The sequence below is a fragment of the Brachypodium distachyon genome, chromosome 3, assembly GCF_000005505.3.
Source record: "Brachypodium distachyon strain Bd21 chromosome 3, Brachypodium_distachyon_v3.0, whole genome shotgun sequence".
Taxonomy (NCBI): domain Eukaryota; kingdom Viridiplantae; phylum Streptophyta; class Magnoliopsida; order Poales; family Poaceae; genus Brachypodium; species Brachypodium distachyon.
Genome location: NC_016133.3, coordinates 49,261,771 through 49,286,120, shown reverse-complemented (window position 1 = coordinate 49,286,120; position 24,350 = coordinate 49,261,771). Strand labels below are relative to the sequence as shown.

At 49.3% G+C, this 24,350-nt stretch overlaps 2 protein-coding genes across 3 annotated transcripts; one reads left to right on the top strand and one right to left on the bottom strand.

Annotated features, from left to right (window-relative positions):
• Nucleotides 1-9,374: 9,374 nt before the first annotated feature.
• LOC100836273 (transcription factor GTE10) lies at nucleotides 9,375-14,474 on the top strand. 2 transcript variants are annotated; one of them, XM_003575252.4, is made up of 10 exons: nucleotides 9,375-9,768; nucleotides 10,087-11,353; nucleotides 11,454-11,591; nucleotides 12,116-12,183; nucleotides 12,675-12,744; nucleotides 12,840-12,899; nucleotides 13,000-13,112; nucleotides 13,196-13,238; nucleotides 13,321-13,442; nucleotides 13,521-14,474. In XM_003575252.4, exons 2-10 carry the CDS (start codon nucleotides 10,114-10,116, stop codon nucleotides 13,782-13,784), a joined length of 2,118 nt encoding a protein of 705 aa, XP_003575300.1. In that variant the 5' UTR covers nucleotides 9,375-9,768; nucleotides 10,087-10,113; the 3' UTR covers nucleotides 13,785-14,474. The 2 variants fall into 2 exon arrangements, with proteins under 2 accessions (XP_003575300.1, XP_024318317.1); XM_024462549.1 differs by having other exon boundaries at nucleotides 13,321-14,474.
• Nucleotides 14,475-17,142: 2,668 nt separating this feature from the next.
• On the bottom strand, nucleotides 17,143-21,139 carry LOC100835962 (serine/threonine-protein phosphatase 6 regulatory ankyrin repeat subunit A). The gene is made up of 3 exons (XM_003575251.4): nucleotides 20,704-21,139; nucleotides 19,604-20,424; nucleotides 17,143-18,822 (listed from the first exon to the last, which is right to left on the bottom strand). Exons 2-3 carry the CDS (start codon nucleotides 20,327-20,329, stop codon nucleotides 17,419-17,421), a joined length of 2,130 nt encoding a protein of 709 aa, XP_003575299.1. The 5' UTR covers nucleotides 20,330-20,424; nucleotides 20,704-21,139; the 3' UTR covers nucleotides 17,143-17,418.
• Nucleotides 21,140-24,350: the final 3,211 nt, after the last annotated feature.

Here is a 24,350-nt window from a genome sequence, read left to right as displayed (position 1 = left end):
TCTCACCTTCACACGAGCAAGAAAGGCTTAGCCGACGACGAGGGTCTCCCGAGAAGACTTGAAGGCAACGCCCACACCACGCTCCAAGTGGCCTCGCGCGCACACCTCGTCCCCACGAAGCCTCAACGACGACGAGCCTCCGTAGCGGCTCCTTGGCGGCCAAGACGATCGCCGTGACAACAAAGAGGTGGCTAAAGCCCCTACGAAGCTCCCTAGAACACCAAGCCCCGGAGAAGTCTCGGACGCCGCCGAACGAGGCTTCGGCACCGGAGAAATCAAACAAGGCCGGTGTGGAGCTCCCCCATGAACCCCCGGTTCCATTTTATAGGCCTCAAGGGTGTCCTTGGCGTCCGCGCCGGCCAACCCGAGGTCGACACCTCGCCGTCCTCGGTCATAGTGCAACAAGACAAGGGAGGGGGAAGAATGGGCAAGGGGAGCATCCCCTTCCCCCAAAAAGGGGCTGGCCTAGCCAAAGGAGGGCGCCTCCCCCGCGGGCCCGACGTCCCGGCCTCGCCGGTGTCGCCTCCAGTGACGACCGGGCGCCTGCTAAAGGCGAAAGGGAGGCAACGGTCCTTCCCTCCCGTACCGAGGAGGAAGATGACCTCCCAGCTGTCCGATCTAGGGCTGAGGAGCCCTCCCGGCCGTCGGATCTTCATAACTCAGGGCGAACAGGTACTAGGCCCGGTTGGGCCACGGCCCAAAAAAGGCCCAAAATCAGCCCAGGTAAAAAAAAGGAGAGGAAGCCTGCTTACCCAAGGACGCCGGCCCGGTTCGCACCCGTGCGTGCGCAGCCGGCCCAACGGGCCCACACGGCCATCTGGGTTCAGAAAAATTGCATTAAGGCCCAGAATTTTGGGAAAATTGCCAGTAAGTCCTCGGAAATTTCGGGGAGACCCTCGGGGTCCCTGATTTTCGCAAAATAGTTCTTCAGGACACCGGTTTCTCGCAGAGAGGCCCCTAAGGTCCCGGTACCCCCCGAAATCCGATTTCTCTCAAAGAAGATCGCCGAAGGTATGGAATTTCCCCGAAACACCTCCAAGGCTCCTTTTTTGCAGGAAAGCTATCAAAGTACCTCAGCCTCTCACGAAGGGAAGAGGTCACGAGTCTCTCACGATGGTTGACCCGAAGGCATTCACAATGCCTCCAGCTCAAGGGGGCTACTGTTGTAGTAAAATAAAACCCTTTTGGCCGGACCGTAAATCCTACGTGGCAACGACTAAGTCAACATTTCTCAGCACAAGTCAAGGCGCCAACGTGGCATGGTCAATCCTAGATGGCAAGGGAAGACAAATCAACAAGTCAAGCCTCTCATGCCATGGTCAAAGGGAAAACTGAGCTTAAGTAGGGCGCAAGAAAGGTGTGAGGAGGGGGCCCTTAGTCCATGGTGGACCATGGACCAAACCCCACTTTTCCCACTTGGTGCACACAAAAGTTATGGACCAAGAAGCTATTTTTATCATTTTGCCCTCACTTTTTTCTCTCCCCGAAGGGTAGCCATGGTCTTTTGTCATGGACCCCTAGGTTATAAATACCCCCCATGAGGGCATGTACCATTCACTCTCACTTGAATAAACTCAAGGGAAGAGGGCTAGAGAGTCTCTTGGAGAGGAGCTCTAGTTTCGGGATCTCGGGAAACCTCGTTCGGCCCGAGCCTGAAGGAGAGGGAATCGGGTTAGAGTTCTAAGGGTATCTCAACCTCGCTACTTGGGAAGCCTCGCTCGGCTCAGGTACAAGGCGGCCCCTTTCGACCTCTCGCTAAGTGATTCGGGGAGCCTCGATCGACCCAAAACACTTTGGCTAACGATTTCCTCGAAGCCTCTCCTAACATAGGACTAGGTCGCACCTGCAGGGTCGACCGAACCTATTCAAAAATATCGACGTGTCAACTTGTCCAAGTGTACGACGACCTTCGCTATAAGGCCGACGTACACGCCCTACTTTTATGCACTCGTGCCATCGAGATTTGGCACTCCTTACTCTAATTGTTGTCGAGAACAACAACACTGACTAATTAGTTTAGTTGCAATTCGATGACTTATATTCCAGTTGCTCTGGTTAATCGTCAGCCCAACAAAGATGTTGAATGTGAGATTAGAGTTTGTTCTCCAACTCTCCGGATTCAAATAGCCACCACATTTTTTTCTAAGCAATAAAGGCTTTCATAGCGAGCATGGCAAGATGAAATAGCGACAAGTAATCCTAGGCTTGACCGTGCCTACCTCAGCAATCTGAGATTGTAATCCTTCTTATGGGCACTAACGACCGAAAATATTAAGATCAATTCTAGGCTTGGCCGTGTTGATTTGTTTCTCTTTTCCCTATTAAAAAGACCGCGTTGATTTGAAGGATTAGAAAGTGATAGTTTAATTTTGACGGGCTCCACCAACTCGAAATTTAGAACATACTTTGTGGGTATAGTTTTGTTTGCGTGGAATAAATGTGGGTAGATACGCACCAACACGAATCGTGATGCGATTTGAGACATATATCAACGACTCTGTCACGTACCTATCTCTCCCTCTGTCCCATCAATTAATAATTGCATGCATCCTGGCCATAAAGCATGGTATCCTTACTCCTAATTATTCCAAATCGCCTATCCTTAGTGCTAATTATTTTCAAATCGGCTAATGTTAATGCGTCAACCCTCAAATGGCTCTGCCCACTACAACGGCACAGGATGATTAATTGCCATCCAACGGCAAAGAGGCCCATCATATAAATAGCTGGCCACCTCGTCGAACAGGCATCGTCTTCCCATACTTCTCCACTTATCACCGATACCAAGTTTTCAGCCATGAATTGCAGGACGAGAGCAGGAGCAACTTTGGCGTCCAACATCTTGATATTGTCGCTTCTCTTGTCTTGCATAGGTAAGTCTGTAACTAGTATTACAAATTTACAACTAAGATGCTACAACTAAGAAAGTGGTACTGTAGTTTGATTTTGACTGGCTCCACAAACTCAAAATTTAGAACAGATTTGTCGGTATAGTTTTGTTTGCGTGGAATAAATGTGGGTACTAGCTAAGTACCCGTGCATTGCAACGGAGATACAAATATTTCAATGATTCATGTCTCAAATATAGATTACGCATATACATCGACCGATAGAATTTTTCCTTTCCAAAACATAATTAACAAACCGCGGAACTTACCTTAATTTGTGAAACTTGCCTTACATATGTGCTCAATTTTCTCAAATATAGATTATGCATGGTTTTCTTAATTAATGAAACTTATCTTATTATGGGCTTAATTTGTGAAATTACCTTGCGTACTCGTCTGACGGACGGTTTTTCTAGACGCGGGGTGAAAAACGAACTGACATACGAAAGGATGTGTTAACGAGGGAAGTACAAATTGAGGCTTAAAGAATGGTAAAAATAAAAATAAGATATAGACACCAACACAAATTGTGATGCGTATATATCTATGTTAAGAGACATATACACCCACGACTCTGTCACGTGCCTATCTGTCCCTCTGTCCCATCAATTAATAGTTGCATGCATCCTGGCCGTAAATCATGGAGCTTAATTGGTATCCTTACTCCTAATTATTTCAAATCGCCTAATGTTATGGTTTTCATTTGTATTCTTAGTGCTAATTATTTTCAAATCGGCTAATGTTAATGCGTCAATCCGCTAATGGCTCTGCCCTCTACAATGACAAAGGATGATTAATTGCCATCCAACGGCAAGGAGGCCCATCATATAAATAGCTGGCCACCTCGTCGAACAGGCATCATCTTCCCATACTTCTCAACTTATCACCGATACCAAGTTTTCAGCCATGAATTGCAGGATGAGAGCAGGAGCAACTTTGGCGTCCAACATCTTGATATTGTCGCTTCTCTTGTCTTGCATAGGTAAGTCTCTAACTAGTATTACAACTAAGATGTTAAAAATAGCATCAAACGTTCAGGGCAGCTTCGTATCTTTATGCTGACTACGTCGTTCGGAGCACAACCAGTTTGGACTTGTTTGATGTTAGTGTATTTTTTAGTCAGTGCTGTTTTGATATTTGAGGGTTTTGGCTGTGCACTAAAAACTCTCAGAAACCCAAAATACTAGTGTTATAAAAAAACACTACTATGGAAATGTTTTAATTTAGTTAGAAAATGGAGAGTTTTGTGAGAAAAAAATAGGATAATTCCCTTCAATCCCTTCCTACCAAACTATCATTTGGGTTTGCAGTGTTTTTCAATTTGCAGTGGATAATATCCAATATCCTAAAAACACAGGAAAAAAACACTAGTGCCAAACAAGGCCTTGGAAGTAAGAAGGGGCAAATATGTGGTAACTATAGTTATCTTTGTACTAAAACCGCCAAGCCCTCGTGCTTGTTTGAAACATTGATTCTTTTTTGTTCACTAATTCAAAGGTAATCGTTTCCTTATGTATGCTAGATCCATAGCGGGCACTCCCGATGCACTAATTCCCTAACCCATTGTATGCGCCGCTGCCGATGTTTTTTGTGCGCGGAAGCACACGCGTGGTAGCCGTATAGGTATAACCAAGATCGTAAATCTAGCGATATTCAAGCATTTTTGCGGCGCTATCAAGGTTTAGGCGGGCTCCCGCGACGCGATGATGAATTTTTGCCGCGATTCCACGATAAGAACGCTATTTCGCAAGAAACTGTTTCCGCAGTCTCGTCCGCCAAAACGTTATGGGCTTCCACTGGTTTGGAATCAAAACCCAAGGTAAATTAGGAAAAAAATCGGCCCAAATATCACTGTCGTTCTGAACTTGTTTTCAAGTGTCATGGTTTGTTTCTTAATCTGAATTCTGAACTTGTTAATTTTTATGCAGCCCATGCACTGTAAGCTGCAGTTGTCATGGTTAATTTTAATGTGAACTTGTTACCTGTTTTGGTCCTCAACTTATTATGGTTATATGATATTATTTTCTACTAATTTGTGTCAACATTATGTTGAATTTCCCTACTGAACGAGGCCTATATGTCATTTCATATTCAAAACGCGAAATGCCTTCAAGCGTGATTTAAAATCTTGGGTATAGGTTTTCGAAAGCCTCCGCAAAATGCTTTCAAGCGCGATTTAAAATCTTCAGTATAATCGACGATCCAGACATCTGATCTTCTCCTACTCCCTCCGAACATCGATTTGCTCCGAAAATCGTAACGGTTGCATGCATGACATGCATCAATTTCACTAGAGTCGAGAATAAATTGTTAAATTGGTCTTTGATTTAGTATATAAGTTTTTTTTCGAGAGATACTACCTCCGTCCCAAAATAAGAGTTTTTTGGACGCTTATTTTGGGACGGAGGGGCACTTGTTTTGGGACGGAGGGAGTAGAATTCGATCATCAAGTAGGAAAGTTCAGATTTGCCATTTCTCATTAATAACCACTTTCGCTTTAAGATTCTTTTTTTAAGGTGTAAATGAACAAACCTAACTTTTTTGAATTAGAACGTTTCACAAAATCATATTACGTTCTTACTACGTATTGCTATTTGTATATGTAGGTCACCAAAAGTGAGAAACGGATCGATGCAACTTTTTACATCACCTAGAAAATATTCTTCTTTATCGGATTATCAGAAGAAGTATACTTGCAGTGAAATTTGTTTATGATCATCAATGGTAACATTTGATAGATGAATCTTGCATGGAACAGGCTCACTCGGCAAGAAATGCGGTTCGTACGAAAGTCCACTCCAAAACCTTTGCGGTAACCACAAGGAGTCGTGCATCACCTGGTGCGAAAGACAGGGATACGACAGGGGAATCTGCTACGCCCATGCATCCGACAGGGAACTGACGTTTCGTTGCATGTGTGCAAGCAGCCCCTGTGGCCAGCCTAAGCAAGACACGGAGAGGCACGCCAACAAAATGTCACACAATGTCACCACGTACGATTGATCGATGGCGGAATTATGTGAGCTTTGTTATCGCTAGCTTTTGCTTGTTTACACTGCGTTAGGGCTTCTGCTTGGGTGTGTACTTCTTTTTGTTAGGGTATGGAACAAGTTGGCACGAAATAACGATCAGATTAAGAATAATGAGTTGTGCATTTATGTTAGTGAAAGGCATTTCAATGTTAGCATACATTTTTCTATTAGAAGTTAGACTCAGATGCATGATCAGTATGGACTTCCTAGTATAGGCTGCTAAAATAGCGGCATTTCGATAATCATCAATGGATCAGTGGTTGACGACAACTTTCGGGCCGTAGCGAGGATCCGGCCGATCGCCTTGCTTAAACTTGTTTATGTATTTTTCTTTTTCTCTTATTAGAGATGCAAAATGGAATCTCACGAATGATGAACTTTTCAGTTCTAGCATTTTGGCCCATTCATTATGGCCGTATTTGTAGTGCATCTAATTGGCCTAGTAGCTCTCAGTTGATCCTGGTCCATCAAATATTTATTTCCGCATCTTTATAATTCAATTTTTTGAGCGGCCTCTATAATTCATTTTTTGTTTAACTGGCTGAAATGCCCGTGCGTTGCAACGAAACAACAAAATAAAATTAGACACTCGAAGATATGCATTAAAAACAATTGTTTCTTTTTTTTTACCACCAAACATCCCTTTTAAATAGGTCATGGATGTTATTCTAACTCTGTTGCAATCAACCAACGCAAGCAAGCCCCTTTCAAACCCCACCAGAAACCACCATCTTAGTAACCTACCTTGCAATTTTCTCACGTAATTTCTACAATTCCTCTCCTCTGTAGTGATTAGATTAGCCACATACCTAGCATTGAGGCTTCGGTTGAACGCACATCGGAAGAAACACGGCTTCACACTCACCAGTCCTTCAGCACGAGGGGCTTCTCTTCATGCTCCAATCAAAACGGGGACAAGAGTTGGCGCCTGCTGCTGCGTGGACGCGGGAGGAGGTGGTGTCTGCTGCTGCGCGGACGAGAGGAGGTGGTGACTGTCTGCTGTGGCGCGGCCGAGAGGAAGCGACAGGGCAGAGAGGAGGCCACGGTGGGGTCCTGAGCATTAGCCATCCGGGTCGGGGCCTTCTAGTTGGCGGGACGGCGGCGGACAGACCGCAACCTAGAACGAGGAAGCGGCGGCCACAACGGAGTGCGTAGGTGCAGCGCCTCGGTTTTTCCGTGCGCAAGGGATTGGAGATGAACCGAGCGGCCGGTCGGGGGACGAATAGGAGAGGGAGTGGCTCGATCCAGATCTCTCCTCCAGCGGCGGCGTGGTGGCGGCGGACTCGATCTCATCTTAGCGGGAGAAACAGGGAGACGGGAGAAGAGATTGGGGGAGAACGGATGATGCAACATAATTTACAAGTTTGCCACCACGCCCTTCAGGATGTTTGACAGACGATGAAACCGCGGTGAAGGGAACAGTCCGTACTTTTTAGATAGGTATATAGATGTTTAACACAATGACCAATTTTTTTAGCGGACTTTATAATTCGTTTTTTTAGAGATCAATTTTTTGAGCGAACACATGCCTTTTGTCAATTTCCCGAGCCAAGTCCTTGAGTAATAATCTTTCCCCATCCCATCCAAACCCCGGTTCTTAAGGGTGTGTTTGGTTGGTGAGTGGTGAAGGGTGGATTGGCCGCAACCAGATTTTAGGGCAGAGCCAACCAATTTCATGTTTGGTTAAAAAGAGTGGGGTGAATTAGTTTTCATGTTTGGTTAGGGGCATCCTTAATGAATTTTTTTTTGTTGTCTTCCTCCTCCCTGCGATGCCTCACCTTCCCACGATGCCTGCTCTTCGGCGCTACTCACCGTCGAGCTCGAGGTCCACCGCACTCCAGGCAGATGCCGCTCCAGGCCGCCTTCGCTCGCCGTCGGGTCCGAGGACCACGCGCTCCTCCCGCTCCCTGCTCCGTTGCCTTCCTGGCTTGCTGTGTGGCGGCGAGCGCGGCAAGGGGGACGAGCGCAGCGAGCGTAGGCGGCGAGGGGGATGAACGTGGCGGCGAGCGAGGCGAGCTTGGGCAGTGAGGAGGAGGAGAGCGGAGCGCAGGAGGCGAGGGGGACGAGCACGGCGGCGAGCGCTGGCATGGGCTGCGGCAGCGAGGAGGGCGAGCGCTGAGTGAGAGAGAGAGACAAACGAGAGAGACGTGAGATACGAGAGAAGACGATGACCCAACGTGAGCCACGCGAGTCGACTGATTTCGTCGACTCGCGCGGTGCGGTATTTTTGACGAATATTCGCTCGGGGCCGCTTTGCCCGCACCTCGCTCCAAAACCAAACGCGCGGAAAATCTGTTTTGAGCCAGTCCAACCGACGTGATGTGGCCCCGCGCACAATCCAAACACATCTTAAGTCGTCACCGTCGAGCACTCCTGACGGCAACAAGCTCTGTCAGCATCCCCAGTGTCCTTACTCCTTACATCCTCCAGTAGCGGTAGAACTCGACGGCGTATCCATGCCAAGATTGAAGCGAGCGACGTAAGAACGGCAAGAGAGGGCACCTCGCGCGGGAAGGTTGCTGGAGGAGGCAGTCATGGACTCATGGTTGTGGACTTGTCGTCTGCATGGCCCCGGCGGTGATCAGAGCCCTGAGGGTGGTTGGATATCGAGCGCATGGAGCCTATCCTGACCCGATCACATGAAGAGATCACTGCCCGCGCCGGTCCGGTTCGTTGCACGCCTCCTTGCCCGTTGTCACGTGTCCTCGACCCGCTTCGCCCATGCAGGTGCAAATAAAAAAAATTCGTTTCCTATGCCGATGTTCATTTGAATAAAAAAAGCTACTGTAATTGCAATTGTTTTTTTACAGCAAGCTAATTGCAATTGTTTGCTAGAGGGTGCCTCAAAGCTGACCTCAGCAAGGAAGAACATATACATATAGGGGCCCAGCCCATACAATCCTGGACTCAAACATTGTCCTCTGAAATCCCCGTCTCCGTTTAAAGGCGCTACGTGTTTCCCTCCATTCTACTCCTATTCGTTTCTTTCTATTCTACGTATAAATAAAAATCGTCTTATTTCCCTCAACCAAAACACCTCAGTTCCCAGCCACGCACCTGCTTCCACGTGGCCGCATCAAGCCTTCCCCTCCAAGTCACCCCGCCCTCCGCGCACAAACCGTACCCAGATCCCGCGTGCTCGACAAAAGACGGCCGCTCCCCAAAACAAATCCCCAACCACACCAACCTACACGGTCCCAATGACATGTGGCCCCAGAGACCGCGTGACCCCGCTATCCACACCCCGCGCCGGATCCGTGTGCGAACAGAAACCTTCTCGAACAAAGTCAAAGCGCGCCCCGCTCCACGTCACGCGGGCCCACGCGGGCCCCACCCCCTGATCTCTGCCCCTGCCCGTCCGATCCCCACGAGCCGACGGCCTGGATCGGGCCCGCACCGCCCCCGTGCCTCCCCTCATCCTATAAATACCCACCTAGCGAGCACCCACCAGCCCGCGCGTCGAGTCGCATCGCATCGAATCGTTTTCGCTCCCGCTCCTCTCTCTTCCAGCCGGGTCTCGGTTAGCTCGAGCGGATCTAAACTCCAGTCCGGGTCTGGGGCTCGGTCGCTTCGGGAAGGAAAAGGATAAGCAAGCGCCAGGAGACGACTCGACTCGAGAGGAAAGGAGAAGAAGAGAGAAAGGAAGAGGCCGGGAGGAAATAAAAAAGAGGATAAGGGAAGGGAAGGGAGGCGACTCGAACCCGGTGACCACCGCGCGCGCCCGCGCTCTCCAGATCCGCCCTTCGCCCGCGCAGATCCAGCTCGCCGGCGCGCCCACGTGAGGTGACGGCCTCCTCGCCCCCCGGATCCCAGCCTCGGGTTTCCTTCGCTTCAGATCCTGCTTCCAGGTCCGCGTTCGCATCCTCTCCGCTCCGAATTTTTCTGATTTTCGGCCGTTATTTTTTTGGGGGGTTTTCTAATTCGTGCTGGTAGGCGTCTGATTCCGGGCGGGAATCGGAGGATTTGTGCGTTGCGCTGTCGGATTCGTGCTCTCTCGGAGAGTTCGGGTTGGTGCTAGGGTTAGGTCTGCTATTAGGGTTTTTGCGCGATAGCATTTGAATAAGTAAATTTACTGCTGCGTGCCTTCATTTCGTTATCCAGCAGGTTTTAATTTGGTGTGTGTGTGTTACTGAAGCTGTGTTTCTGCGTTTGTCAATATTGAGCAGATCTCTGACTCGCTGGCGCCTGGTAACATGACACCAACGGTCCTCATGGAGTGTGGGCCGCAGAGGCAGATTAAACGTGGCTATGATGAAATGACCTGCCGGGGTGTAGCAGCAGCTCCACCCCGTGGGTATGCGGAGACTGTGGGTGAGTCAGGGAGCCCTGTTCGTGTGGACTCTGAAGACTCATCTGCGCCAAAACGTAAGTGCATCAGCCTCAACAGCGATGGCTTTGATGTGAAGCGGGAGATCTTCGTCCCATCCAAGATGTCGTCCTCCGAGAGGCGCTATCTGCGGAAGAGATTCCGGGCAGAGCTGGATTCGGTTCGAGATCTCCTAAAGAAGCCAGAGTTTTTGGTCACTATGCCTGCAAGCAGAGCTCCTGCATTCTCATCCTCGGCTGCCCCTCGGCCTAAGAAAGTGCAGCGGGGAAGCCATGTTGTCCGTGGTGCAAAGGGACGGTTCTTGCCAACAAAACCCCGGCCTGAAACAACCACGGTGTTGCCTGAGGCTGCAGTTCTGAAGCAGTGTGAAGCTATTCTGAAGAAGCTTATGACTCAGAAATATAGTCATATTTTTAATGTTCCAGTAGATGTTGAAAAGCTGAATATTCCAGATTATAATGACATTGTCAAGCATCCGATGGACCTTGGCACCATCAAAAAGAAGCTTGACTCTGGTTCCTACACAAGTCCATCTAGTTTTGCAGCTGATGTTAGGCTGACTTTTAACAATGCAATCACTTATAATCCTCGAGGGCATGCAGTGCATGATATGGCCATTCAACTGAATAAAATTTTTGAGTCTAGATGGAAGACAGTTGAGAAGAAGTTAGCTTCTGCCACTGCTGATCCACACGTTGAGGTTGACAGGGCTGACTCAAAGAGGAGAAAGACTCCTCCTGTGGATTGCAGTGATTTGTCAATGGAGTGTGTCAGGCCAACTGAGATTGTGAAGCCGACGATGACATTTGAGGAGAAAGAGTCCTTTGGAAACTGCTTGGCTTCTTTGTCAGAGGATCCTGAATTACCTGGTTACATCATTGATTTATTACAGCAGTGCATTGACAGCAGCAATACAGATCACCTTGGGGATGGAGAGATAGAGATTGATATACATGCACTGAGTGATGACATACTACTTGAGCTGAAGAAGCAAGTGGGCAAGTATTTGCAAGAGAGAGATAACCAGCCAACAAAATCTGAGCCTTCTGAGAACGAGGCTGTGAATGTGTCTGGCCTCAGTCACTCGTCCACAAATCCCTGCAAAGGTATTTTGTCATTTACCCTCTGATGTTCTCTATAGAATTGACTATTTGAGGGTTACGCTGTTGGTGCAGTGCTTAGAGATTGTTTTTTGTGTGCATTCAGGTGGTGAGCCTGTTGAGGAGGATGTGGATATTTGTGGCAATGCATCGCCTATATTGATAGAGAAGGATTCACAGATCAAAGCTAGTAAATGTGGTAGCCCAAGTAGTTCCAGCAGTGATTCAGGATCTTCTTCCAGCGGTGTGTGCCTATGAGTGCTATTCTACTTATCTACACTTGCTTTTACCATTCTGTACATCCTTGTAAACATTTTCTCTCTCTTTGATATCTGCTCTGACTGCCCTGCTCTGAAAACTTATAGAAGTTTGTGCTTACAGCTAATTCATATATTTGGCTAGACTGCTAGACTTAATTGAACTTTCTCTCAGACGGCAATTTACTGGTATCCATAGAAATTTAATTCGGTAATTAGGACTACAGCGTCAATGATATAGAATGACTGGACACTGTCCCGATATGTGCAGCAAGGGTAACCTTGCACAGTATGCATAGTGTTTAACTTTTTCTGGGAATCATACACAATTGCTATTGAAAGAGATGTTTTAGAAATTACTATTGGTAACTGCAGATGTATAGAAATTATTATTTTCACACAGTCAGTCTTGGTCCTGTACAAGACCCTGTATTATCCCTACCGTGTTTGATATATTTATTGTGGCTTTTTAAGGTGGCCTTAGATTGTATTTGCTCTGTTGTTACTGCAGATTCTGACTCGGGCAGTGACAGTGAAAGTGAATCAGAAAAAGTTGGTAGCCCAACAAAGCTTGTGAAGGTACTTTGACAATCTGTTACTGAGTGATTGTTCAATTTAAACCGGTTAATGCATAATGATTATGCAAGTTAGTTTATATTTTGACCAAAGAAGTTATTCTTCTCTCAGCCCTCCTATGCGCATGCCACCCCTTCCATTTTCTGTCGGTGTTCGCTAACACCACCTCTGTAGTCACCACCCCTTTTGTTCACAACTGGAAAATTCCCCCGCCTCTTCAGATTAAACCTGTGATAGCTTCTTTCGGTGTTCGCTAACACCACCTCTGTAGTCACCACCCCTTCTGTTCACAACTGCAAAATTCCCTCGCCTCTTCAGATTAAACCTGTGATAGCACAACAGTGCTGATGTACATCTGCATGGTGGATCTATTCAGTTGTACTCCTGCTGTAGCAAGAATTTGTGGTTTCATTTCTAGTTGGTATTACTGGGCATCCTCTTGTGTGCTATTGTACTGCACCGTGATAATTGTTTTTTCCTAAATTTTATTTTAGGGTATTAAGATACCTGAACAACCTGCAGAGCAAGAAAAGAGTGATGTTATTAGCCCCATCGATGCTAACCGTAAGTTCCTTCTTCATGTGCCCTTTAACCACATTTCTTAGGAGATGTTTTTGGAACCTCTTTTGGATTTTATCTTACCTGGTTATAAATCACAGACACTGCTGCTGATGTGGAACTCCGTGAGCAGGACAGTGAGTCCAAGGCTGCACCAGAGGGTAAGCATGAATTTGTAAGCAGGTCCATATGAGGCCGCTAAGGGGCCTCAGTGCATTAACCTGGTCGGATCATCTGATCCTTTCCCTATGAAAACTTTAGGGGAGAATGCAAAACCCGACAGGGAAGTCTCCCCGGACAAGCTCTTACGAGCAGCTGTTTTGAGGGGTCGTTATGCTGACGTTATCGTCAAAGCTCGTGGTATTCTCAGCCAGGTTTGGGAGCCTGTACATCAAGAACTTTTGTCCATTATATTTGCTGCACCTCTTCCTGACATATTGTTCTCTAATGAGCTCAGGGCGGAGATAAACATGAGGAATTGGAGAAACTTCAAAAGGAAGGTAAAAAGAATAGATATCTGTTCTGTTTTCTGAAAAGTTGCGAGCTTTTTTTTATCTGAGGTATGTCTTATCTATGACACAGAGAAAGAACGGCTTTTGGCTGAAGGTAATGCAGCTATGGAAGCTCGTAAAGCTGAAGCTGAAGCTGAATCTAAGCGTAAAAGGGACCTTGAAAGGGAGAAAGCTCGTCAGGCCTTGCAGGAGGCAAGTGAAAAAAACTGCATTTCTGGTAGTCGGAAACTCTCCTTTTGCCTTCTAAATGTTACTTTAAACCTAATGCAGATGGAGAAAACTGTTGAAATTAATGACAACGTCTATCCCAAGGAGCTAGAAATGCTTGGCACGGCGACCACAGAACATATTGTGAGCTCTGTTGATGAGACAAGTCCTGAGCACTCCCAGGATGGTATGCCCAGTTTTCTTCCTGGTTCTGGCAGCATGTTGGAAAAACTTGGACTATTTATGAAAGTGGATGAGGAGGAAGAGGAAGAAGAGCCAAACAGCATTCCCAGCAGTAAAGATGCAGAGGAAGGAGAGATCAACTGATGTATGTCCGTCCTTATGTTACGTGAAGTCGAGAGGAAGCTCATCTTTTGGTCAGACGGAATAGTCGCATATTTCAGCCAACGCGCATGGGGCGGTTGCTGGCTAGTTGCACATGGCAGACATTGTCCCCAAAGAAAGCCCTCAATTTTGATGCCGCTGGACGCGATGTGCTTGCAGGATGGGACTCGTTCCCTTGATGGAGGATGCAGATTGAGGCCACCCTGTACAGTTGCAAATGAAAATGTGCTTGTGAGGCTGGACAAAGGAGGTCATCACCCAGATGAATTCCTTGCAGAGTCAAGATGTCCATGCGAGCTGTTGTCGGGTGTATTTGTCCGATCAAGCTCATGTCATGCCTTGGAAAATGGAACACAAGGACCAAATGGTTCCAGTGACAGCCACTGTTATCCCAGTGGTTTTCCCCTAGCGGCTAATTCTTTGCTAAGCAGCTTATAGCTTTTCTCTTGTCTCTGATTTAGGTTTGGACTATTTGATAGCTTCTTCCTGCTGTAAATTCAAATTTTGATGTAGTCGAAGAAGTGTTTAGTTGTTTGCTATTTGTCGGCTCCTGCAGTTCTTGGACTGTAACAGAAAGCAAAAAAAAAAGGGTTACACATCTTTTAGGGCAAATGTGCTTCCTGTTCTTATAAAAAGGTTATGTGCATTCAGGATGAGCCCATTCATCTCTAATGAAAATGTGCAAGTTATGCAGCCTGGTTTACGAAAATTGTTTCAAGTGCTCACAAACTTACAAAAAAGACCATTTGCAGACACATTCAAGAGGAAATTCTATGAATCATTTCTCTCCTCTCAAGTGATTCATCCAAAAGTTTCTGTATGTGTTCTGAATATAGCTTTTCTCAGATCCTTGTTTCTTCACTCCCTGGCACATATGCGAGAGATTTTGTGTTTATAACAGACGGAGGTAATAGCTCAAGTTCAGGAAGAGAGATCGAGTATGGCGTTACAGTGGTAGGATCAGTCTTGCCCAGGTAATTTACATAGCCATGCATGATGCAGACCGTCAAGGAAACAAAAAATACACCTTATAGTCCAGAATAGAGGTAGTAGTGTGGAGATATCATTTTCGGAAGAAAAAAAAGGTAGAGTGAAGCTGCAAATATTTTATATCACCTTTCTATACTTGTTGTGGTTGCAGTTAGATGGCGCAATTTTCTACTACTATATCATTTTTCTTTGTTGATCCGCCTTTTTTAAAAGGAACGCTCATGTATCTGGATATTGATTATTGTGCTACAGGACTCATCAATGTTTTTTTATGCTGAGAAAAGATTGCCAAACAGAATATTCTTGGCAGTTTTCTGTAGAAAAACTAGAACATGCATATGATTTATCAATCCGTTGGAACAAAAATGCTGTGTCCTATAGCCAACAATGTTATATTTATGTGAACCTTAAATTTTGCTTCTTTACCGTTGTGATCGAATATATTCTGACTAGGGGCGTAGGTCTCCATTTTTGTAGCTATATTCTTTTGTACAATGTGTTGCTCTTACTGATGCTGCTGGTATATTTTCAGATGGCAAAGGAACTTGATGGAATCCTTGATTCACCTGAAGCCGGTTGCTAATTTGTTTACGTGCTACTCTCTCCGTTTCATAATTCTTGTCGAAATTTTACATGTATCTAAACACTTTTTAGGAATAGATACATCCATTTTTGGGCAATGACAAGAATTATGGAACGGAAGGAGTACCATAAAGCACATGTACTAGTAGAAAGGTGACCTCAGGAATTTGAACTTGCAACAGGAACTATAACATCCATTCACAATTGGATTCCGAAAGCTTCCAAACTTGAAAAAAAAAACACAGAGGGGGCCGGGGACTCATAAAAAAAAGTTTGGCTACATCCAGAACGCCACAGGATTCGAATGGATTTCGTTAAATACATGCCCTTCGGTCACCCCGTAGGAGCGCGCCCTCAGCCGCGTCGTCCTCAGCTCTCCATTTTTGTCATACTTGAGACCGAACCTTGTCATGTAAAACACACGGCGGCGTTGCACTCGACAGCGTTCGAAAGGCCAATCAGGATTCCCGTGCACATAACTCAAACAATCATCCTTGTGCACGAGAGACTCGATAAGGCAGTAGTCGCTGTTCCCCAGATGGAGAAGGATGGCACCTAGGTGCCTCTCGTTCTCGTTGTACGGAGAGAAGAGCTTGTCCTTGCCGAGCTTCCAAGCCGGCATGCCGCCGCCACCGGTGGCGGCGGCAACAGCTGGAGGAACATCGCAGGAGCAGAGGTAGCCGACGCCGCCTTTGTAACGGCAGAGCCCTACCCAGGCATCAAGCTCGCCGTCGTAGTAGGCTTGGCCTTTGAACGGCATGACCCATTTGCCCTGGCACGTCCAGCCGAGGCTCTCGCTCTCGGTGTCCAGGCAGAAGCTGCTTTCCCCTCCGGAGACGAAGAGCGTCCGGCCGTCAGGGTGCGCCGCGTAGGACACGATGCGAGCAGACTCTAGCGGAGCTGCGCCTACGGTCCAAGACCGCGGCGTGCCTTCGTCGAGGACGCCGCAGCGGCGCGGCGGGGCGCCGAGCGCGCACACCATGGATCCCACCATCATGTACAGCTTGCCCGCGACGGACGCGGAGACGGGCCTGCTCCATGTCTTCTGTCCGTTGGGGTGCGCGCAGAGGCTGAGCGCCAGCGTCATTGTGTCGAACACCGGGAAGGCGCTGTCGGCTTTGGTGGAACACGGCATGGCCAGTATAGATGTGCCATGCGCGACGAAACCGGAAATACGGCAGTGAGGGCCGTCGAAGCGCGCGACGGGGGGGATCGGGGAGGGGCTCCGCCTCCTCGTCCAGGTCGGCGGCGGCGGCGGCGGAGTCGAAGGCGTCGACGTCCACCTTGCGCACGCTGTATCCCCTTTCCCAGTCGTCCACCACGAGATAGACGTGATGTCGCTCCTGCTGCTGCTTCTGTGGCCGCCGCTTGTTGGGCGGCGTGTAGCAGCATGGCTGAGGAATGTGCTGCCGCTTGGACATGTCGACTTCTTCCTCCTCTCCGGCGGCGGCGGGGCTCTGTGATTTGATTTCTGTGCTGCCAGCGGCGAACAGATCAACTCCTTGGAATAAAAAAAACAAGACCGTCCCCGGATAAATAAGCAAAAGGAGATCGATTGGGAACCGGTGTGGCCTGATCGTATCCGACTTCCACTCAGATTCGCAATCCACCATCGGATTGGACTCGGGGAAACATTTCCCCGCCGAATCCGACTCACGCGAGGACGTGGGTGCGCGAAGGAAGAACGAAAATGATGACCAGGCGACCATGAAACAAACAAAAAACATGGGATCCTGCGCGTCAACTCGCAATGGTGATGCTTATGCTGTGAATCTGAATTCATTCTTCTGGTGGATTCATCAAACATAAATCGCAAACACACAAGGGGTCGTTAATAGTTGCGAGAGCAGCAAGAAATCATGCACGCACCCACGCAGTCCATCTCTACAAACCAGCCATATCTCCATGGGCCATGGCTCCATACTAGTATTACACACGGAGCAGCAAATCAAACCAAACCAAGCCAAGCCAAACAGGGGGGGAGTCCAACAGGCAGATACAGAGGCATCGTTGAACCGCAAAAGCCAGCCCAGCCAGGCGCAGGTCACGACACCCGGAGGCACTGCTGCTTGAACATCTTGCTCGTCGGCTGCCCGCTCGCTGAGTCCTCCACGGCGAGCCCCTGCGCGCCGAAGCAGATGTTGATCAGCCTCCCGTTCCCGCACCCGTGGTTCCTCCGGGCCGCCCCCGCCACGCCGTCGTCTCCGGTGAAGGACGAGTTCGAGCAAGACGGGTCGTCCACGCTGCCGTCGTTCCCGTCCAGGACGATGTCTTTGAGCTTGCCGGACATGATCGGTGCCTCGTCGTCGAAGCAGATGTCCTTCAGCTTCGTGGACGGCGGCGTGGAGGACATGGAAGACCTCGGGAGGGTGTTTGGCGGGGACCGGTTGGCCGACGACGAGGAAGCCAGCTGCGGCATCGCCTCCATGATGCCATGGATCAGCTTCATGTTGAGCTTCTTCTTGGTGGCCGAGCTGGGGGCGGAGCTCTTCACCGCAAGCGTGCGCTTGTTGTTGAGCGCGGTCGTCTTGGTGAACGCCTGCCTGAGCGGAGCCGGGGTCTCGGCGGCGACTTGCTCGTTCAGCTTCTTGATCGAGTCCAGCGGGCCGCTGTCCTCAGGTTTCCTCGGTGTCCTCAACATCTTCTCCCTGTGGCGAGGCCACCGCAGCATCAGCTTGAGACGGTCCTTTGCTCGGCTGGCAGAGCTCAGCCTCTTCCCCCCTGATGACCCATGGTTCACATCACCACCTTCATCATTTGCATCTGCAAGGTCACACTTGCCAGGGCTAGAGCATGAGCTAGCTCTTCGAGACCCCGCCGTCCCGATTCCTGAGTACAAGAATATCTCTGCATCTGATATCTTGAACATGGTGCCGGGGCTGATAGCGATCCCTCCTCGCATCTTTATTTGCGAAACGACGGCTGACCGAGATCTCAGCACGCTCGAGCTCAGTACCCCTCCGGCAGAGACTATCTGCTTGATGAGCCTCTCCGACGTGGTTGACTGTAGTTGCTCCTTGAGCAGCGAGAGCGGGGTCATGCCGCCAGCGTCTTTGACATTAAGGTCGATCGACGGCGTGGTCATCAAGAGCTCGACAAGGTCCGGGTGCACACAGCCAACCACAGCCATGTGAAGAGCGGTAAGGCCTGCATCGTTTTTGAGGTTGATTATCTTTCTGATATCTGCTGTTCTTTCTTGTATGAGATGCTTCGTGAGCTCCAGTTGCCGGTCGAGACGTCGGAATCCCGGGGTTCTGAATCCAGCTATCGCTGAATGGAGGAACGTCTCACCAGCGTTGTTGACAGCTGACAAGGTTGATGGAGATGCAGCAACCAGTGCCTGTACAACAGGCAGATGCCCTCGGTAGGCTGCAACATGTAACGCAGTGTTCCCTTGATTGTCAGTTGAGTTGATTATGTCGAAAGAGGCCATGAGGTACTTGACAACCTGCATCAGGCATGTCCACAATTTGAGACAGAGAAAGAGAAATATATATTTGCAGATAACTGGACCTTTTTGCACACCTAACAATCAAATGATATGCAGCAAGAATGATTGGTCGCATAGCTACATCAGAAAACGGAACGAAAGTTGGCTGGATAGCAACATCAATAAATAGATGGAAGTAGTAGATCTAAAAGTATCTGGTAGATTTCCCCCCCTATCAAAACGTAAACAGAAGGAAGTACAATCTCCTTTGCCTCAAATTATCGTAAAGGGATCTCATGATCGGAGCTTTGATGTTTCACTATTGTGTGTCATCTTGTAACTAAAACTTCTGATCATGAATTGTACGAGCTTAAGTCCATGTTCAATATTAGTATTATTTGACAAGGAAAGGAAAACAAGAGGTCAAGCCAGTTTGTACTGATTATCTAACTTAATACACTACCCAGTGCCGATCATGATGTGTAGATGTGGTGACAAAAAAAGAAGCCTTTTTACAATCTGGGTGTTGTATCATTGCATAATGTTGGTTAAAGATAATTATCTAAGACAGGGCAATGATCTCCTTGAATGGCGCTGTTTGGCACTTCTATTTGGACAGTAAGGATCAGTCTGGTTGTCTGAAGCATACAGATTATAAAACCAGACTGGAAAGCATGTAAGCCTCCTGATGAAGGATCTAGCCTAAATCGATATTTTCCCAAAGACATACTAACCAATACGGATCTAGTACGTACATAAGAAGATGTGTAAAACAATGAACAAGAAACAGATGCCTCACCTCCAGCTGCCCTCTTCCCGCAGCAGCATGAAGCACGGTCGATCCACGAATATCGAGATACGCCGACACATCGGAGCTCCCATCGATGAGCTCCCTCAGCATCTGCACACTCCCGCCTCTCGCGGCGGCATGCACAGCTCTGCTCATCATCTCCAACCGGAACACCGAGGCACGACCTCCTCCACCACCCCCGTTCGTGCCGTCCCCATCGCGGCAATTCGTCGAGCACCTTGGGGACATAGCATGGTCCAGCAGCATCCTGAACACGACGGCGTCCCCTCCCCTCGCCGCCGCGTAGAACATGTCCGTGACGCCGTACTCGCCCTCGCCGAAGACGAGCAGCGGGTCCCTGTCCAGCAGCTCCTGCACGAAGCCCATGTCCCCCGCGGACGCCGCCGTGTAGAGCAGCCAGCCGCCGTACCCGGCCCGGAGCAGCGTGTTCTCGGCGCCGTGCTTGCACTCGCACTCCAGCAGCAGGCTCCGGGCCACCGAGGCGCGGTGGCGGGGCGCGTCGAGGAAGCGGGCGTCGTCGTCCCAGAGCGTCTCGAGCCGGCGGATCCGGCGGAGGGAGGTGAGCTTGATGAGGAGGTTGGGGTCGAGGTGCAGCAGCTGCCGGACGATGTCGTAGTGGCCGTCGGCCGCCGCCCAGTCGATCGGCGAGGCGTACCACCACTGGTCGCCCGTGCTCTCCCACCGCAGAGGGAAGTAGCAGGACCGCTTCATCATTTTCTGAATCTTGGGGAGATCGATCGATCTATTGGAAGTTCAGTCCGGAGTGAGCTCAGCTTAGGCACACATCACATGGGACGCAATGCCGAGAACTGCAGCAAAGCGGAAGAAGAGGAAGAAGAAGAGAATGTGCATAAGCAAAGACACCACCATGTGGGCAGATCAAATCCAATGTGCAAAAAATGATTTCTTATTCTTCTTTGGTTAGCCTGGAAGCATCTGGTAAACTGCAAAAAAAGGAGTCGGTACATGTGTCTTGCAGTTTCTAAGAAGAGCTCGGAACAGCAGACGTTGCAGAACAACACAACAAACGAAGAAGCATAGCAACAGAAGAAGACACGCATGAGCAAACAAGTCTGAAGCCAAAATACCTCGTGGTTGTGGAAGAATCAGCTGCATATCCACTGGCCAGGAACAAACAAATGACCATCACAAGCTCTGCGGCAAATCTTCTTCCCAACGAAGCTGGGAGAGATCCAACTGGAGGATTAAGCCATAAAAGTGGTTCTGCATTTAGTGGTAGGATAATGCAAAAGGTGGCACGCAGTTATGGATGGGTGAGACAGTGACAGTCGTCTTGTGGTCCTCTTTGGGAAAGATACATCCATCAGAGCAGAGGCACAGACTGTAAAATTGAATAGGAGGCCTTTAAGCTCGCATGATCAATGTCAATCAGTGCACTTGAGAGGAGAGGCGAGGAATCTTTTGGAGGGACTGGCCGGTAAGTAAAGGTGGAACAGGGTCATCGATGGGGGCTTGCCGGTAGCAGCAGTGCAGCCTTTGCGACAGTATCACCGGGCAGGCCCATGTATATCATGTCATGTTCCGGAGAGAGAAGAAAGAGCAGGCTGAATGGTTTGATGCAAGGTTAGCTAGTACTACTAGCCAATAGCCATGATGGGAAAGTGTAGTACTGTCCTGTTCTGTTTGGTGCCGTGCTTGCTTTCAGTTAAGCTTCCTTTCGGTTCTCTCTTTCGAAGGCAGCCTATCATGATGCTTTGCGTGGATGAATCGCCGATGGTCATGGTTCGAAAAGAAGAATGAACTCAACGTCGTCCATGGAGTCAAATTACAGGCCCGAGGAGCGCACCAACGCCAGAATGTCTCAAACCTAGCGATTTCTAAATGACCGTGCATGTTTGATATTCAATGTATGTGTCCCACGCATCTATTTTCTCGAAGAAAGAAAATATATCAGATATTCTATTCTAGTTGTCAATGGTGTCTTTATCGAGATTATGTTTTGTACTTAGCAAGAAAATATTTACCCTAAAGAGTTTTTTTTCGGTACCCCGTACTCCAAAACCATACCTCGGAGTACGAGACATATCTAACCGTGATAGCAAAGGGTTAATTTGGTCTTTTTCCCTCTAATCTAATTGCTGCGTCTGCGTCCAGCCAGACGAACCCCATCGAATTTTGATTCGCCGTCCCCCAACCCATCTCCAGCATCGCCTCAGCCCGCGCGTTCCAATTGAGCAGCCGCGCCGGCCCTCGGCGCCCCTGCCGCCGTTCGTCGTGGCCGTCCGCTCGCCATGTTAGACACTGTTTGTATGGTGCGATGCACTGGATGAAGTGACACTCTGGATGAAGCGATGAGATCTCCATGTCCGCCTGGTGCGAATTAGTACAAATAGCAGAAGCAAGAAAATCTGACTTCGCCTGAGGTTTCTTGACTTGTCCAATCCTTATGTATCGTTGAATTACTTGTATGCAGCTAATTAGTACGAAGTACTACTTCATATGAAGTTTGTGTGTAAAATAGGGCTATTGATCGATGCAAGGAAACGACGCGGGTAGCGGCCATTGAGGCGTCAGCGGCCCAATCGAGCGGCTCGGCCGCTTCGTCTGCCCCAGGCGCAGCGCCCTCATCCCTCCGCCGACGCGGCCGCCTCGCCATGCAGCGGCCCTTAAGGCAGCGGCCGCCTCGTCCCCTCAGCCGGCGCAGCGAAGACCCAATCAAGCGCCCGCGCCGCTGTGTGGATGGGGGCGACTTGATTAGGTCACGAACAGAACACATTAGTTTTTTAATTACAAACAAAAATACAGTGACCATGAGAAAAATCGAAATGCCTACACAGAATTACAAGTTTGTCCTCCCACTCATGGTACTCCGATGATTTTTGACTTAGTACTCCGGTGGATTGAGAATGAAGTATCACTTAATATTAATCATTAGATCAGGACAAATAAACGGCTCATATTAAATCCGGGGTACCGTAAAAGAGCTCACACTGAATTGTTGGCTGGTGCTCTGAACTTGGTGCAAATCATTGTTGGTTTTTGGCAATTCGAGACCATCACGGCAAGAACGGCATGCTTGCCTTTCGAGTCAGTTGGCATGGTTCAGTGCTTGCTTCAAACACTGGATCAAAGCAACTTAATTTCTCAGCAGAGACATGACTCTTTTCTAATTATATATGGACCAAATTTATTTGCCAATCAAACGGAAACTACCAGCGTAAACCCGACTTTACCAGAATGAATCATGGGAACGAGCTAAAGCGTCATGTCGATTGCACTTCTTGCGTCCGAAGGAATCGCCCATTGATGAGACGCGACTCCGCCGGATCAAATGACGTACACGCCCCGCCCAGCCGCCCTGGATGATTGAGCTCGATCATTAATTCATGGCCACCAGCCACCCGGGTCCGGTCCGGTCGGTGTTGATCTCCTACTTAGATGACGTTGATATCGCAGAGGCAGCGTCGACACGTACCGAGTTACCGAGTACTTGCTCTCAGGTCTCAGCTCGATCGTAAAGTATTGCATCTGGGTCAGGCTTGACATCTGGGAGGAGTATATGGACCTCCTCCCCCTCAAAAAGAGAAGAAAAAGCACATCCCAAGCTCGGATCTAGATCGGCCGGTTCAGTCTCGCTCCAACCGCATATAAGTTTATTGGAACGCTGTAGATCTGAACCGTCGATCGGACGGTGAAGGGTCCAGACTGCATGCACCTCTGCCTTCTCTCCTGCCTGACTAGCGTAGACACGGACGCTTCTTCCTGCCTGCCTAGTGCTAGTCAAGAAGGGCCCCCTCAATCTTGTTCGATCCGTTCGGTTTCCACTTTCCAGCCTTCTCCGTGCCGGTACGATGCGAGTCAGTCCGGCATGTCTCAGTGGGTGGGCATCCTTGTGCCTAGCTACTATGCACGTTGCCACCCAAGAAAAGCGTCGCTACGTCTCACCGGCCAGACAGCCAGCCCAAACCACGTGAATTCCGGCTCCGTCTGAGCTGGTTTGCTCTCCAGGCCTTTGCTCTGTATCGCTTCGCCGCCCCTACGTACATGCCTCGTCCTACTGCTGATGCTGGCTGCGTCCTTGCACTTGTACGGGTTAAGGTCATTTCCAGCGGTCGTTTGCGGGAAACGGATAGAAACCGTGGTCCAGCGGCGGTCCGCGAAGACACATTTCGAATGCAAATCTGCGCCGGATTTGCGTCCCCACGGACCGAGAAACGGAGCGCCGGCTCGGTCCGCGCGTCCGCCCCGAGTCAAAGACTTTTGCCTTCCGGTCCCACCCGGCGGTGACCGCCCGGCCCCGGTCATATTAAATGGGGACCAGCCCATCCCCATTCCCCACCCACCCACCCACTTCGCTCCCGAGCCAAAACCCTAGCTCCACGTCGACCACCGACCACCGCAATGGCGCCCAAGAGGATGTTCCTGCCGGCAAGGAACGACCACGAGACGGAGTTGTCGTCCGGCGCGCACAACCGGCGGCCTGCGACGCCCTTCCGCCTCACGCCGGCGAGGAGGTCGCGGGAAGGGCACATGAACATCGACGTGCGCAAGGCGGCGCACTATTGGGACCACGGTATTCTGCTGCTGTGGCCCGACGTGCACCTCCCGCACGGGTGGCACTTGAATCCCGAGCGGGTTCCTGTGCCACCCGTCCTGGCAAGCGGCCACGCGCGCCAGGTTGAAATCTGGCGCCGGCGGTCCATGCTCCCCGACGACCCGGCGTACGCGGAGGACAGCTCGTACTGGGACCAGTGGTTCGAGACGGAGCACGACA